Source organism: Lactuca serriola, chromosome 8 (assembly GCF_051521515.1).
Source record: "Lactuca serriola cultivar US96UC23 chromosome 8, Lser_US96UC23_V15, whole genome shotgun sequence".
Classification (NCBI taxonomy): domain Eukaryota; kingdom Viridiplantae; phylum Streptophyta; class Magnoliopsida; order Asterales; family Asteraceae; genus Lactuca; species Lactuca serriola.
In genome coordinates this window covers 202,222,456-202,240,110 of record NC_136415.1, presented here as the reverse complement: position 1 = coordinate 202,240,110, position 17,655 = coordinate 202,222,456, and the positions used below count along the sequence as shown (strand labels likewise).

The 17,655-nt window shown below is 37.6% G+C and overlaps 1 protein-coding gene across 1 annotated transcript; it reads right to left on the bottom strand.

Annotated features, from left to right (window-relative positions):
- Positions 1-1,564: 1,564 nt before the first annotated feature.
- LOC145069250 (DNA topoisomerase 1 beta-like) lies at positions 1,565-3,822 on the bottom strand. Its single transcript, XM_079016193.1, has 5 exons — positions 3,142-3,822; positions 2,736-2,801; positions 2,279-2,420; positions 2,125-2,184; positions 1,565-1,997 (listed from the first exon to the last, which is right to left on the bottom strand). The coding sequence occupies exons 3-5, from the start codon at positions 2,309-2,311 to the stop codon at positions 1,842-1,844; spliced, it is 249 nt and encodes an 82-aa protein (XP_078872319.1). The 5' UTR covers positions 2,312-2,420; positions 2,736-2,801; positions 3,142-3,822; the 3' UTR covers positions 1,565-1,841.
- Between the last annotated feature and the right edge of the window lie 13,833 nt (positions 3,823-17,655).

The window sequence follows — 17,655 nt, the reverse complement described above, 5'->3', positions numbered from 1 at the left end:
TATCAAAATGAATCTCTCAAAAGATGCACGCTTGTCGATCGATTATGTGCAAATGGTTTCCAATGGAATTGGACACATCATTCTCCTGGTGACAAGTTCCTATCAAAACTAAATGAATTTTATGCCCTCTTCGGTGCTTAGGAGTTCAATTTTTCTTCAAATATTGGATTTTATTTCAATTTGAATCTGGAAGGAAAGTATGCAGTGATCATCATGAGGTGATTGGTGAACTCTACAATTACTCAAACTATTGATACCGTGATTTGTTAGTCAAATATTATACCTCTGAAAGTGAAATGTTTTGTATGGAGGGAAAATTTGGAAATAATTCTTATGTCAGATGCTCTTTTATCAAGGGGTGTCTCGGTGCTCAATTCTCGTTGTGTGAAATGGGTACAAAATCTATGAAACATCTATTATTGGATTATAGTTTCTCCAACACTTTCTGGTTCTGGATATCCGGATAGTGTAGGATTCAAGATATGCGGTTTGGAAGTATAAGGGAGTGCATTGATTATGCTTCATCTTGGGGAAAATGTACCAAGAAACGTCTTACATTATCTGTGATCCTATACTCGACATTGTGGAATATTTTGCTAGCTTGCAATGATAAACTCTTTGTTGGAACTTTATATATATATATATATATATATATATATATATATATATATATATATATATATATATATATATAGTAATTGGAATTTAGCAATTTCCTTTGTATCCCATATTGGTGGGAGGAAGAAACCTTCGTGGGGTTATAAGCTTATTCCCTTGATAGGCTTTCAAATGTTTTAGTGGATTAAAGGAATGGGCCCATCCCCCTCACGCTCCTAGCCTAGCCTAGCACCAGTCGACGTCGCGAGTGCACGAAATGGCACGATTTAGGTGCACTTTTCTATTCTCACGATGCATCGGTCGTTGAGAGCTGAGGAGCTTTTATTTTTGACGAGTTCGGGTCAATACGGTTTGACCGGTCCGGTCAAGTCAAATCGTTGACCGCCGTTGACTTCATGGAGGACAAGTCGGAATATTCTAGAAGGCCCAAAAAACGTTTTGCTTGGAGAACAATTTGTCGCCCTAGGGTTTCTAGGGGCCGGCCTATGAGGGCCCTTTCCATGCCTTCTAGGGTTTTGATACCTATAAATACAGCTCCCTAGGAGTCGTATTAGACTCTCACGAAAATCCAAGCTCTCTCCCTCTCTATAGGGAGATAATGTGCACTATGAGGCCAAACAGCCTGTAAGAATCGAGTCGATTTTCACATTTAACTAGCGTTACATGCAAAAAAAACAACAATGTAATTTCAATTTTTTGTTTATTAAGGCGTATAGTCTAGAGATCAGAATACACATTAATTAGTGATTAAGAAAATTTAAAAAAAAAAAAAAAAAAAAAAAACTCATTACGAAGTTTAATAGATTTTATGATTCGGTTAGGAAGTTTGAATAAAATATCAAAGTTTATGATTCGGTTAGGAAGTTTAAATAAAATATCAAAGTGACTGAGTAAGTTACAAAAATAGTCCTTGTGCTTTCTAATTTTTAACATGTTTTGTCGAAAATTGAAACCTTTTTCATTTTTTGTCCCTATTTCAAGGTTTCGTATCCATTTTATCCAATGTACTTTCTGTTTTGAGTATTTAAGTTCAATGGAACAAAATTAATATAAAATCCTGAAATAAGGACCAAATCTGAAAAATGTTTAATACTTGAAGTCATTTCCATTTATAACATCATTCCAATATGCTAGCCAACTGACAATATTATCATGTCTAATTTCTTTCCAACTATCGAACATCAAAGAATGTCATGACTTATTCCACTCCCTTGTTTATTCCATCACTCTATCCATTCCACTCCATGTCCAACCAAGCAAACACAAAGAAGAACAAAGTCAAACCTTTCACTAGGAATTGGACATTCTGGGATAAGGGCATCATTGCCAATATTTGTTGTGATATCACATAGGCAGATACGACCTTTCGGTTTTCCCATCTAAACAACAAAGATAAAAATCACAATTTAATAGATTTTAAACGAAATCTAATAATTTTCTACTCTAAACCAAATTACAATTAAGAAGTTTAAAAAATTCATAACAGGAACCGAGTTGTCATTTAACCTTCGGATGGTCCCCATGACCTTGGAACAACCAAGGTGGCATAACCCTAAAGTTTCCAACCTGCAAAGTTAAGTAATGATCATATTTTTAGTCGATGAACTCAAATAAAAATAAAAATAGAACATAAAAATGATGATATATTACTCGAAGTTACCTTCTCTTTAACACCATAAACAATTGCCGACATATATTTCTCCTCGAACTTCACGAATTTGTTTTAAAAACAAAAGGAGAGACTTGATTAGATAGTGAAGATGTTGCAACTTCACATCATCGTCAAAGTCTATTTTTGGCATCTGTTCTTTCAAAAAATATCAACAGTAAATAATCTGATAATTTAATTTCTTTAATATGTAGAACATCTCATAAATCTTATTATTTGAGTGATTGTCCTCGTCACCCATTTTTCCAGTCATCATGTACATCATTTTATCAAAATCAAAGGCACCAATGCCATGTTTTTTTGCACGCACTATTATCTGGTTTGTTGAGAAACAAATATTATCAAAATACAAAATCTGCTCCAAGTAATCATGAAGCATGTACAAAAGCCCTATAAGAGGCTAAAATGGTTTGTTCAACAAAAAAAACGCAAAAAACAGAGGTATAACCTGTTAAAGCTCAATGGTTCATCTTCGTTCAAGGTTGTTGGGATGCTACATTCCAGATTTTTGGAACTGCAAATCAAACATATTACATTGAGTTATTGAGTAGAAAACCGATAAATCAAACCAAGTAAACCAAATCAACATTTCTCTTGTTTGATCGGTACAGTCTAAGAAGACTTCAAGATTATTTGAGCCCTAGTAGATGAAAACGAAAGCCACACGAAAATCAATTGATATTCTCTCTTAAATTCAATTTCGATCATATATAACATGCATATTACCCTATATGCTTCGTGATAGACCAACATACACCAAAATTGGGGGTATATTGAAGCATCAATGGCATGTGTGTTTCACGACTATGAAAGAACAGACAAAAAATAAGGAATAAAAAGTCGATCAAATTCACCTGAGTCATCGACTGCAATTGAAGGTTTCTGGATGAAAGCCCTAATTTTCATAAAGAAGAAGAGGCGACTAATCTGTAAATCAAAGCCTTTGGTCCGGTAGCATCCTCAATTTGTTGTTGGCGATAGCAGATGCAGAGGAAGATGAAGAAGTTTAGGGTTCTCCAAAGAGACGAAGAGAAAATAGGGAAACGACAATAAAACCGGGGCCTAGACAACGGGGAATTTGAAGCTGTTGAGGTTTGAAATTCTCCTGGCTTTTGAGTTTACGAAGTCAGCGTGGGTGGGGTATCGATGTTCTCGCTTATCTTCAAGCTGCAAATGGTTTCTTCAAAACTGTTGCCCAGTCCACCATGACGCAGGTGAGAGAGATGACGGGGAGGTGGGAGCATACCCGGGGAGATTGAGTTACCGGAGGAAGAAATCTCTGATATCGGTGAGGATGAGGGGGAATCAGAGGATTGAGGTAAGGACTTGATTGGGCGTGGTGAGGTAAGCAGATAAGCAAAAGGAGAAGGCAAATAAGGGAGAAAAGCGGTGGAGGAGGAATAAGCGAAAGAAGAAGCGGTGACAGCAATCTAATCCCTATAAGTTTACAGAGTCGGTGCCATTGGAATCTGTAGGAGGTGATGCAATCTGAATCAGTGGAATGAACCGGCTAAAAAAAATTATGTTGGTCCAATAGGAACAGAGCACTGTTCCTAAGGGACTTCTAAATTAATTTATATATATATAATATATATAATTGTAAATCTCAAAACTTCCAAATAAGTGTTTGTGAAAACTTTTTTTCTTCGTTTTCTAGGTTTTTTTTTTGGTGGTTACATAAGTGTTTGTTATTTTTTTTATAACTATATATGTGATAGCTTTATTTAGTTATATTTTAATATTATATATTTTTGTAGTATATTTTATTTATATTTTTATAAGTTTTTTTTGTCGCGGTCAATATTGTAATATATTTATTTAGTTATATTTAAATATGACAAAATTAAAAAAAAATAATTACATAAATGGGCTTTATCAAGAAAAATAATTACACAAGTGGGCTTTACCATCTACACAAGGACACTTTTCAACTTCTTCAAATGTTCAACTTCATCAAAGGAATAAACACCCCATTAAAGGTTTGATTTATGCACATTAACCTTCAATCATGACACTAAATAAAAACAATGTAAAATTATAATAATATTGCTAATATTATATTTTACCCAATCATCAAGGAAAATAGCATCATCCGTATAAAAAAGATGAGAAAGCCAAAGACTACAATTTCTAACATTCATATCAGAAAAATAACCAGCTTCTTTTGCATCTTTTATGGCTCCATGGAGACCTTCCATAACTAGAATAAAAAGGAAATGAGACAAATGATCTCCCTGACGAAGACCGCTATACATTTGAAACTCTTTGATAGGACTTCCATTAACAAGAATAAAAGTCTCGGATGAAATTAAACAAGCTCTAATCAAAGAACATCATTTTTCATCAAAGTTCATAAAATGTAACACGTTATCAAGATAATAACAACTCACCGAATCATAAGCTTTTTCAAAATTAACTTTGAGAAGCATCAACTTTTTCTTTTTCTTCTTATACCAACCAATCAATTCATTCACCATTAAAGGGTCATCTAAAATTTGTCAATGCTTTATAAACGCCGAGTGTTCACCACTAACCACCAGATTAATAACCTTTGACAATCTCAAAGCCGAAGATCTTAGCAAAAATATTATAATGAATACCAATTAGACTAATAGGCCGATAATCATTTAAGACGATCGGACTATTTTTCATAGGTATTAAAGTAATAAAGGAAGAATTACAACTAGACGAAATTCTCGCTTTCGTCATGAAATCATCCACATAAGCTAAAATGTCTTCTTTTAACAAATCACAATATCTCCTAATAAAAGCAAAAGTAAACCCATCAGGACTTGGCGCCTTCTCACCACCACATGACCAAACTACATGTTTTATTTCCTCCAAAATGACCTTTTCTTTTAAACTGAGAGCTACATTACTAGACAAAGATCGGATTTTTTTTACTTCAGTTGGCAATTTCGATAGAAATTTTTTTTTTTGAACTTCTCTTTATGAAAAACGGAAAAAAAAAATATTAACTTAAGTTAGGTTGTCAAGCCAAACACCATCCACTTTCAACCCACAAATAGCTATTTGACGTCTTTTACTATTGATAATGCCATGAAAGAACTTTGTATTTTCGTCACCCTCAATACATCACTTGATCTTTGTTTTTTTAGAAAGGTCAACCATCTCTTTTTTTCTCCGATAGCTGATTTTTAATATTTACCTTTTCATTTTTTTTCTTCCAAAGAAGTAACCCCCATATCAATCTTCACATCAATCTTATATAATATTTTTAAAAGATTAACTTAATCCTCATCACACTTAATTTTAACCTTATTCCATCATTCACGCAAGATCACTTCTAAACCCTTTAATTTTTCTTTAAAAATAATAGGTGCACAATATCCAACATTATTAGAATCACTGGACCAAAACGAACGAACAGCCTGGTCAAAATCATCCTCAAGCATCCAAGAATTAAAAAAGTTAAAAGGATGAAGACCATAATCCGGTTTATCTTGCACAAGGAAAATCGGCATGTGATCAACAATATTAAGATCTAAAGCTAAAGAAGAAGAATCAGACAAGAATACATTACGGGATACTAAGAACCGATCCAACTTACTAGATTTAGCACCATTTTTGCTAACTCTAGTGAAAGAAAAGTCTCCCATGTGACCAGTAATATTAAGCTCTACTTTTTATTTTTTAAAAATACCACCTTAGACTACTTAACTAATGAATGGTTAAACATCACGAGTATGTTCTTCGTTTTCTTTTTGTTTGTTTAAGGTTCCTACTTTTCTACAGTTACTTACTGTTCCGGAATTCATAGACCACATCCGGAATGAACTGAAAATGTTTTGAAGTTTAAATTAAAGATGTCATTATTGTAGGATCAATTGAAAAGTAGTTTATATGTTTATTTTTTGTTGATTTAAACAAAATGTCGTGTTTCGGATCTTAAAATTTCATTCCGGAAGCCTCCAGAACGCGAAGAACTGTTCCATAACACAATGAACTTGTCTAGAACATGAAGAACAGGTTTGGAATATTGGTCATTTCCATTTTAGAATGAACTGATAACACACTTTTTATTTCTACAACAAGACATGGTTTTTGATGCATCAATTACACTCTCGTGTAAACCTAAAATCGACGGGGAAATTCTTACGGCATTCAGAAACAAACAAGATTATGAGACTATGTTCTGGAATACATGTTTCAGGAGGTGGTTAGACATTCCTAATGTAGATGGGGATCCTTTGATTCTACATTATGCCTTTTGCCATGAAGTTTTCATCGACCCCCGAAGCCAAGTAGAGGAAATGGTTTTTTGAGATTGAGGGTTATGAGCTGTCATTTGGGAAGAATGAATTGTCGCATCATTGACTTCCAATTTGGTGACTATTTTACTGCTTTTGTATCCGGCGCCGTCTTCCGTTCCCGTGTCTTTCCTATGGTCCCGACGAATGTCTTGGTCAAATTACACCATGTTACGAATGTATTTCAACATTCACTTAATGAGTTATCGTACGAGGATATAGTTCATGTATATCTTATATACATGTTAGAGAAGGGTTTCAATGGACGGTTGGCTAAACAGCCTGTTACAGAAGAGTATTTCGCTTTGCTATCCAACCTTGATGAATTCAACAGGTATAATGTTGTCTATTTTATAATTACTGGTTAATTAAATTACCTATCATTACTAATATTTTTTAGAAATTTAATTGTTAACTAATCTTTTATCTAGCAAATATCCATTGGGGGTGGGGGGGGGGGGGTAATTTGGGATCAATTGTACAAACAACTATATATTGTATTCAATAAAGTTAACAAGCTTATACATCCAGAAGAACTGAAAGAGAACGAACCTCAAAAATTGATTTACACTTTACAGGGGTTTTTATACACTTTTAAGGTAAGTATATGATGTAAAAAGTAGTATTTATTTTTGTATGTTAACATTCTAACGATTTTTTATTTATTTGTTTGCCAACATTCATATATGGATTGTAACACCCGGTAATTTGAAGGTATTTATTTATTTAATTTGGTTACTCATTTAATTATGATTTTGGTCTTGAAGACCTTGGACTTAATCTTTGGGCTTGGGGGTGCCGTACGTGGGGCGTACCACCCATATATGTGGGGCGTACACGAGTAAGTGAGTCGCAGATGCCATGCACGTACACGCAGCGTACAAGTTGGTACGCGTGGCGTACATGTCCAGACACAAAATCCTAATATTTAGGGTTTGACCATTATCTAAAGAACATTATGTCAAAATGATCTTATCTATTAGCCTCCCTTTTGTCCCTAATCAGCCTCCACCTAACTCCATTGTTGAGTGTTCTTTAGCTTACAAGGCCAGTTTGGGTGTATTTTTGTGCATTTAAAGGAAGGAGATCATCTTGAAGCTTCATTGGAAGAGTGAGAGCTTATAGATCCGGAACATCATCATCTTTTGCCACTCTTTGGAGGTATAAAGTTCTGAAATTGATGTGTCATAGCTTAGATCTAGTTTTACCTAGATTTTGGTTAACTTTTGGTCCTATGAGTGAGTTTTGGTGGCTTGATGCAATACTAGAAGTTATGAGTTGCCCCTCTTGATGTTTTTGAGGTTTCTATGTCTTAAAGTTAGCATCTTTTGGGTTGGAACGCACCCATGCATGAGTGTGAGTTCATTTAGTGGAAGTAGAATGTTATATTTCGAGTTTGGGTTCATTTGGGGCATGCAAAGTCACCAAGTCAGTGACTTTATGGTTCTAGACGTTGATTATGACTCAAATCTGTGGTTTGGACCCTTGGACTTAAGCAATAAGAACTTAATGGAAAAGTTGGCTTAATGGATGAGTATGTTGGATGTATAAGCCCGTACGCGCAGCGTACAAGTCGAGCAGCGAGTACACTTAGCATACAGCTGAGTACGCCCCGCGTACCCAGTCAGATGGATTTTACGTGTTGGGCCTCCTGGTGGGCTTAGGTTTATGAGCTCTTGTTGGGCCTTCTGAGAACAAGTGTCTTGGTCTTAGGTAAATTTATTAGGCTTAGGGTTAGGCCTATGAAAGGGTTGGGCCCAATTGGGAAAATTAGGCCATAAATGTGCAATGAAGGATTAATTGGTTTTGGGCCTTTTAGATTGTGGATTTGGGCCTTAGTTTTGGTTTAAACTAGATCAAGGGTAAAATGGTCATTTTACCCCAAGTATGGATTATTGGATATAGTTTGGAACCTAAGTGTTAATTGGGTGTTATTTTGTACATATAGCTCAGGGTGTCGTCAATACAACAGCTAGGGATCTTCAGTGAGATTTAGCATTCGAGGTAAGTTTCCTCACCATGTATAGCGGGTCGAAGGCACCAATGTTGACCCATCATTTGATATGTTAGAATACTCATTGACTGTGTGACACTAGTATGTGTATGTGTAACGCCCAGGTTTCAGGGCTAAGCATTTTTGTCAATGTAATAGTCTAGGTCAACTCTTGTAACTCTTTTTGAAGTAATAAAGATGAAATATTTGAGTATTATGTGAATTATATGTGTTTATTATTTAATTATAAATGTATAATTAATAAAGAATAAAAATGAGCGTCAAAATTAAAGTGTGAGATAATCCCGATATCTCTACATAAAGTTGTAGAATATGTCTCAAGGTTTTCGTGCATATAAGGAACGCCGAAATCCGAGTTATAACGAAGAAGTTATGACCCGTCGAAGTTTCACGACAGAACCGACACGATACCGGGAAACGTGAATAGTGAATTTACGATAGAGAGAGATTTAGCCTTAGTGATCTAAACGAAAGTCGTAGAATATGTTAAACTAAGAACATCGATAAAAAGAACGCCCAAATCTGACTTCGTATGAAGAAGTTATGAGATTTTAAACAGACCAATCCTGTCCCGGCTAGTTAAAAATATAACTTTAAAAATAAAGTCAAAATTAGCTGACGGAGTCTAAACGAAAGTTGTAGAGTACGTCTTCACCTATGCGTGGATATAAAGAACGTCAAAAACGGAGTTCGTATGAACGAGTTACAAATTATAATAGCATATTTACGTATTAAAATAAAGTATAAATCATGTATACGTACACATATATATACATATGTATATATCATTAGAAAGGTATCGACGATGCGGTCATTATAAGACTAATGTTGAGTTCTTTCGACATTAGTTTAGTACAAATATCATTAAATCCATTTATAATAGTATTATAGAGGGGTGTTTAGTTGTTTATATAACTAAAAGGTCATTAAGTAATTATGGAGGGTAGTTTTTGAAAATTCAATTAGTATAAATAAGAGCCTTGGGCTCTCATATTTCTTGCACCATTCTCTTGATTCAAGAGTCTTTCTCTCCTTATCCCCCGAGCATTTCGGTCCCTCGTGATTCGACTTCTCTTTCTGTAGCTTAGTATAGTAAGGTGAGCGCTGAAGCGCTGCACGAATCTTTCTTAGAAAGATTCAGCGACGAAGTTCTGCCCTTGCAGAGCCCGACTCCTAGCTAAAACCCCCTTATAAGTAAGTTATGCTTACCTTATTTTAATATAGCTTATATTTAAAATTAGTATTGTTATTATGAACCTATAATAAATATTTGAGCTATTATTATAACTTATATAAGTGTCGTTATAATATATATTTTTTTTAACTACTCGCGGTACGGGGAATCTGGTTTAAAGGGCCGCATAGGGTTGTTGGATTTCAGAAGTGCTATATGCCAAAATGGTCCTGCCCTCCGGTGTTTTATGTCTGGCCCCTGTCTGTACATAGTGGTTGGAAAATATTGTTTAACGCTTATATAATAATAATAATACTAAGACTAATAGTTGGTCACGGTAAATATTAGACTAAAATTTAGCGATAATAATGCTAGGTTTCGTCGAAGGAAAAATAAAATCGTTAGAAGCAAGCGCTGCCCGATTTTGGAATCATCACTTTAACAAGTGAGTGCATAGTTACTTTTAACTTACACATAGATATGAAGTATTTTATATAAATTACGTGCTATGTGTGCATATTATCTGAATACTTGCTATCTATGCTAGATGAACGTTGTTATACATGTTTTCAATGATTTAAACTGTATATGTATTTTATATCTACGAAAATGTTGGGGTAAAACATGGGTAGATGCAATAGGTGATGTGTGATAAAATGATGAGAGGCCTTGATGTTGATGTTGTTGATTCTGTCATCTAGCGGAGTATGGATGACGACCACGGACTCTTCTAGACAGTCCAGTGGAACACTAGCAGGCTCGCAACCTATAGGTGTTTGTGAACGATATGTTCACCGGTGTACTCCATCCCCCACATGGTTGCCTTTAGGACATTTATTGCTGAGGAATCCCCTAGCAGTAGTGTCCGTCCCGATGATGATCCTTAGGCTAAGTCCCTTATGATAGGTGTTTAGGGACGTAAAGTGAGGATAACGGGAACGGGTAATCGGGTTATTGTTGATTGATGAAATTAATATACTTATTTATTGTGGGTTGAAAACCCTATGTGCTCACCAGGCTCCCAAGCCTGACCCACTCAGTTTTATGTATTACAGGTAGTGGCGCATGAGCATAGGTGTGATGTTTTGGACGAGGGATTACGGATATAGGCCTGTAGATATGAAATAATGTAGTAAGGCTTATATTGTACTGTTTATGCTTTTGATCTGTACGAACATGACATCCCGAGTCTTTTAATGAAATACATTTATATGGAAATGCTTTTGATAAATCTTTATCATATTTTTGTTTTGGGACAAATTCCGCAACACTTTCATTTAAAATGTAACTCTGATTTTTAAACAAAGCATAAACAAACCGTCTTTTCTGGCCGTGATTTTGGGGATGTCACAGTTGGTATCAGAGCATTAGTTTAAGCGAACTAGGAATTTGTAGGATTTCTAGACTTAAACTTAGAATGCTAAGCGATGATTGTGAGGTGTGAGCACTAGCCTATTTTAGGAATTGTGCCTAAAATGCTTTTATGTGCTAAATGCTTTGTGCATAATATGCTGTTAATTGTTCGGATCTATGGTCTGTTGCCGACCGGATCTGGAAACCTTATGTGTTTAGGATTCTAAACGTACGACTACGATATTAGAACTAACATGTAAACGTTTCGGAGTGATAAGGACGATTTAAACGTCTATCCTAAATAAAGATCTGAATTCACCTTATTTGGTGTATAAATCAAGATGGCAAGGACCCGTAGCGGAAACGTGAACGCAAATGGAGATAGGAACCAACCCCCAGTGGTTCAGCAAATACCTGTTGTGGAAGAAGTTGCACCTGAGCCAGTCACCATGGCTGGAGTTCAAGCCATGATTCAGGCTATGCTAGCTGAACAAAGGGAAGAAATGAGACGGATGCTCCACGAAAATAGGGACGAACCTACCATACATGTTGAACCAACGGAGCCGGTTCCCGAGCCATCTGAGGAAGGGAACTATAGCTGCCAAGTGAGTCAAGTAGGGACTCAAGGTGAGCAAAAGGATGGCCCAGAAGGGAGAAACAACAAGGATGGGCGGATGTACAAAAATTTCTTGGGTGCGAAACCACCAAGTCTCTCAGGAAGCCCAAAGCCTGTTGAGATTATGGACTGGATCTCCGAGATAGAGATGGTGTTTGAGAGCTGCGACTGCAGCGAGAAGCAGAAGACTGTCTTCGCTGTGAGACAATTGAAAATTGGAGTCTTGAGCTGGTGGAAGCTATTGGCAGATACAATGCCACGGGGAGAAGCTCTGAAAATGTCATGGGATGAGTTCTTGGAACAACTGAAGGCGCAGTACTGTTCAGAGATATACCTGATTGATCTGAAAAATGAGTTCCAAAATTTGAAGAAGGGGAGAATGAGCATCGATGACTATGTTGCTGCATTTACGGAAAAGATGAAGTTGTTTCCATACCTAGTGCCAACCGAACTTTCCAAAATTGAGAAATTCGCAAACGGACTGCCGGCTGACTTTGGCCCAACAGTCAAGATGGCAACCACTCTGAAATCAGTTGTTCGAGCAGCTAAGAACGTGGAGACCCAACAAAAGGAAAGAGGTCTGGAGAGGGCTGAGGTTGGTGAGAAACGGAAGTTCAATGGATCCTCGAAGTCCAACAAGAAGAGTAGATTCTCGAAGTCTGGTTCGAGGGGAGGAGGATCAGAAGCGAAGTGGTGTGACAAGTGCAAGAAGAATCACTCTGGGAAGTGTGACGGAGGGGTCACTTGTTACAAGTGCGGAAAGCCTGGTCACTACGCCAATGAATGCACCCTCAACCAGAAAGTCTGTTATGGGTGCAATGAAGAAGGGCACATTTTGAAGGACTGGCCGAAGAAGAAGGAGACAGGAAGACCCAACATACCACCAAAGCCGAAGGCGAGAGCCTTCCAGATGACGCTCGAGGCTGCAAAGGAGGCAGCAGACGTCGCTTCAGGTACCTTTCTTGTAAATGGTTTGCCTGCAAATATACTATTTGATTCCGGAGCCAACTACTCCTTTGTGTCGCATAAATTTGGTGGGAAATTAGCATTGCCTGTAGAAAAACTAGATAATGCCCTAATTGTAGAAGTTGCCAGTGGCAAATTCGTACATGTTAGTAATCGTATTAGGAACATCGTCATTGACCTAAACGGAAACGAATTCCATGAAGAGCTATTACCCCTAGAGTTAAACGGTTTCGACATCGTTTTGGGTATGGATTGGCTTAGCGCCAATGATGCTGAGATTCAATGCCGAAAGAAGATAGTAAAGGTAAACCCACCCGGAAAAGAATCATTTATGGTGTATGGGGTCAAACGCAGAGTGAATTCTGGAATCATCTCCCTGATGAAAGCCATGAAATGTTTGTCCAAAGGATGTGCATCATACTTGGCATTCGTAATCGGTGCCAAGAAGGAGAAGAAAGAGGTGCAGAATATACCGGTTGTGTGTGATTATCTAGAAGTCTTTCCCGAAGATCTTCCCGGATTACCACCTGATAGGCAAGTGGAGTTTCGTGTAGACTTGTTACCAGGAACAACACCGATAGCAAAGGCACCTTACCGATTAGCACCGACGGAGATGAAGGAGCTCATGACGCAACTTCAGGAGCTGTTGGACAACGGTTTTATTCGACCTAGTTCATCACCCTGGGGAGCTCCGGTGTTATTCGTGAAGAAGAAGGACGGAAGTATGAGAATGTGTATAGACTACCGAGAGCTGAATAAGGCAACGTTGAAGAACAAGTATCCATTGCCGAGGATTGATGACCTATTCGATCAGCTGCAAGGTTCGAGCTACTTCTCAAAGATCGATCTTAGGTCAGGATATCATCAACTAAAGGTGAGAAAGCAGGATATTGAGAAGACTGCATTCAGAACGAGATATGGACACTACGAGTTCTTGGTTATGTCATTCGGGCTAACCAATGCTCCCGCAGCATTCATGGATTTGATGAATAGGGTTTGTAAACCATTCCTCGATAAATCCGTGATAGTGTTCATCGACGACATTCTGATCTACTCGAAAAGCCAAGAGGAGCATGGCAAGCATCTACGGGAAGTATTAGAAGTGTTGAAGAAGGAGAAACTTTTTGCAAAGTTCTCCAAATGCGACTTTTGGATACGGGAAGTCCAATTCTTGGGTCATGTTGTTAACCAGGAGGGAATAATGGTTGACCCCGCAAAGATCGAGGCTGTAATGAAGTGGGAACGTCCAAAGAGTCCCACGGAGATTCGAAGCTTTCTAGGATTAGCCGGATATTATCGACGATTTATCCAAGGCTTTTCTTCGATAGCTGCTCCATTAACAGCTTTGACTCATAAAGGAGCTACGTATACGTGGAGTGAGAAACACGATGAGGCATTCGAGAAGCTAAAGAAGAAGTTATGTGAAGCACCGATACTTTCTCTACCCGATGGAGTCGAAGATTTCGCGGTTTATAGTGACGCTTCTGGAGTCGGGTTGGGTTGTGTTCTGACCCAAAGAGAAAAGGTGATAGCATACGCATCTCGACAATTGAAAGAGCACGAAAAGAACTACCCCACTCATGATCTGGAGTTGGTAGCGGTAGTTTTTGCCTTAAAGATATGGAGGCATTACCTCTACGGCACGAAGTGCAAGCTCTTCACTGATCATAAGAGTCTCCAGTATCTCTTTAATCAGAAGGAGTTGAACATGAGGCAACGACGCTGGCTAGAACTTCTCAAGGACTACGACTGTGAGATACTTTACCACCCAGGTAAAGCAAATATTGTTGCTGATGCTCTCAGTCGGAAAGTCAATCTGGAAAGGAAAAGGCCAAGAGCGTTAAGAATTGAAGTCGTCTCGACGATTGTGGAAAGTATCAGGAAAGCTCAAGAAGAAGCTTTAGAGAAAAATGACCGAAAGGAAGAACGTTTGGGAAGAACGTTAGTGTTTGGTACAAACAGTCAAGGACTGAAGGTATTCCAAGATCGAATTTGGGTACCTAAGACGGGAGGAATAAGAGATCTTCTGATGGAAGAAGCACACAAGACCATGTACTCGATTCATCCCGGTAGCACTAAAATGTATAGGGACCTAAAACCCTACTACTGGTGGCCGACGATGAAGCTCGATGTTGCGAAGTATGTGGCCGAGTGCATAACATGTGCGAGGGTTAAGGCACAACATCAGAAACCGTATGGGAGTTTGGAACCTTTACCTGTACCCATGGGTAAATGGGAAGACATCACCATGGATTTTGTGACTAAACTACCCAGGACGAAGAACGGTCACGACATGATTTGGGTAGTCATGGATCGTTTAACCAAGAGTGCACACTTCATAGCAGCCAACGAGAAGTGGTCTATGGATAAGCTCGCAAATGCTTACGTGAAGGAAATTGTAAGACTTCACGGTGTCCCTCTTACGATTGTATCAGATCGTGATAGTCGTTTCACGTCAAGGTTTTGGAGGAGTCTACAAGAGGAGTTAGGTACAAAGTTGTGTTTGAGTACTGCTTATCATCCGCAAACTGATGGTCAGAGCGAAAGAACGATTCAGACGCTGGAAGATATGCTGAGAGCATGTACCTCGAATTCCAAGGGAATTGGGACGAGCACTTACCTCTGGTAGAATTTTCCTACAACAATAGTTTTCACTCGAGCATCAAGATGGCTCCTTATCAAGCCTTGAATGGGCAGAAGTGTCGTACGCCGTCTTGTTGGCTTGAAGCCGGAGAGAAGCAGTTTATGGGCCCCGAGATAGTCCATGAGACTGCTGAGAAGTTGAAGGTGATAAAGGAAAGGATGTTAGCAGCCCAGGATCGTCAGAAGAGCTATGCTGACAAGAAAAGACGACCGATAACTTTCGAAGTTGGGGATTCCGTTTTGCTTAAAGTCTCACCGTGGAAGGGACTTATACGATTTGGGAAACGAGGAAAGTTGAGTCCAAGGTTTATTGGACCGTTCAAAGTTCTTCAGAAGATAGGGAACCAAGCTTACAAGCTGGAATTGCCTGAAGAACTCAATGGTATTCATAACACCTTCCATGTGTGTTATTTGAGGAAATTCACGGGAGATGTTCCCGACATAATTCCAATCTCAGAGTTAAGGATGGATGAAAATAAAAGGTTGATCGAAGAGTCTGAGGCAATTGTTGACCGTAAGACTAAGAAGTTACGACGCAAGATGGTCGACTTGGTGCTAGTCCGATGGAAACATTCGAATGGGCCGAATCTCACTTGGGAAACAGAGGATGACATGATGAGTCGCTATCCACATCTGTTTGCTGATGCATGATTCCGGGACGGAATCATCCTAAGGGGGAGAGAATTGTAACGCCCGGGTTTCAGGGCTAAGCATTTTTGTCAATGTAATAGTCTAGGTCAACTCTTGTAACTCTTTTTGAAGTAATAAAGATGAAATATTTGAGTATTATGTGAATTATATGTGTTTATTATTTAATTATAAATGTATAATTAATAAAGAATAAAAATGAGCGTCAAAATTAAAGTGTGAGATAATCCCGATATCTCTACATAAAGTTGTAGAATATGTCTCAGGATTTTCGTGCATATAAGGAACGCCGAAATCCGAGTTATAACGAAGAAGTTATGACCCGTCGAAGTTTCACGACAGAACCGGCACGATACCGGGAAACGTGAATAGTGAATTTACGATAGAGAGAGATTTAGCCTTAGTGATCTAAACGAAAGTCGTAGAATATGTTAAACTAAGAACATCGATAAAAAGAACGCCCAAATCTGACTTCGTATGAAGAAGTTATGAGATTTTAAACAGATCAATCCTGTCCCGGCTTGTTAAAAATATAACTTTAAAAATAAAGTCAAAATTAGCTGACGGAGTCTAAACGAAAGTTGTAGAGTACGTCTTCACCTATGCGTGGATATAAAGAACGTCAAAAACGGAGTTCGTATGAACGAGTTACAAATTATAATAGCATATTTACGTATTAAAATAAAGTATAAATCATGTATACGTACACATATATATACATATGTATATATCATTAGAAAGGTATCGACGATGCGGTCATTATAAGACTAATGTTGAGTTCTTTCGACATTAGTTTAGTACAAATATCATTAAATTCATTTATAATAGTATTATAGAGGGGTGTTTAGTTGTTTATATAACTAAAAGGTCATTAAGTAATTATGGAGGGTAGTTTTTGAAAATTCAATTAGTATAAATAAGAGCCTTGGGCTCTCATATTTCTTGCACCATTCTCTTGATTCAAGAGTCTTTCTCTCCTTATCCCCCGAGCATTTCGGTCCCTCGTGATTCGACTTCTCTTTCTGTAGCTTAGTATAGTAAGGTGAGCGCTGAAGCGCTGCACGAATCTTTCTTAGAAAGATTCAGCGACGAAGTTCTGCCCTTGCAGAGCCCGACTCCTAGCTAAAACCCCCTTATAAGTAAGTTATGCTTACCTTATTTTAATATAGCTTATATTTAAAATTAGTATTGTTATTATGAACCTATAATAAATATTTGAGCTATTATTATAACTTATATAAGTGTCGTTATAATATATATTTTTTTTAACTACTCGCGGTACGGGGAATCTGGTTTAAAGGGCCGCATAGGGTTGTTGGATTTCAGAAGTGCTATATGCCAAAATGGTCCTGCCCTCCGGTGTTTTATGTCTGGCCCCTGTCTGTACATAGTGGTTGGAAAATATTGTTTAACGCTTATATAATAATAATAATACTAAGACTAATAGTTGGTCACGGTAAATATTAGACTAAAATTTAGCGATAATAATGCTAGGTTTCGTCGAAGGAAAAATAAAATCGTTAGAAGCAAGCGCTGCCCGATTTTGGAATCATCACTTTAACAAGTGAGTGCATAGTTACTTTTAACTTACACATAGATATGAAGTATTTTATATAAATTACGTGCTATGTGTGCATATTATCTGAATACTTGCTATCTATGCTAGATGAACGTTGTTATACA

What these genes read in the sequence shown, in the direction of transcription:
- LOC145069250 (XM_079016193.1), bottom strand. Translation starts at nt 2,311, where the DNA reads ATGTCGGCAATTGTTTATGGTGTTAAAGAGAAG. An exon ending in TTTATGGTGTTAAAGAGAAG is followed by an intron (nt 2,185 to 2,278) that starts GTAACTTCGAGT and finishes TTAACTTTGCAG; the next exon opens with GTTGGAAACTTTAGGGTTAT. An exon ending in GTCATGGGGACCATCCGAAG is followed by an intron (nt 1,998 to 2,124) that starts GTTAAATGACAA and finishes TTTGTTGTTTAG; the next exon opens with ATGGGAAAACCGAAAGGTCG.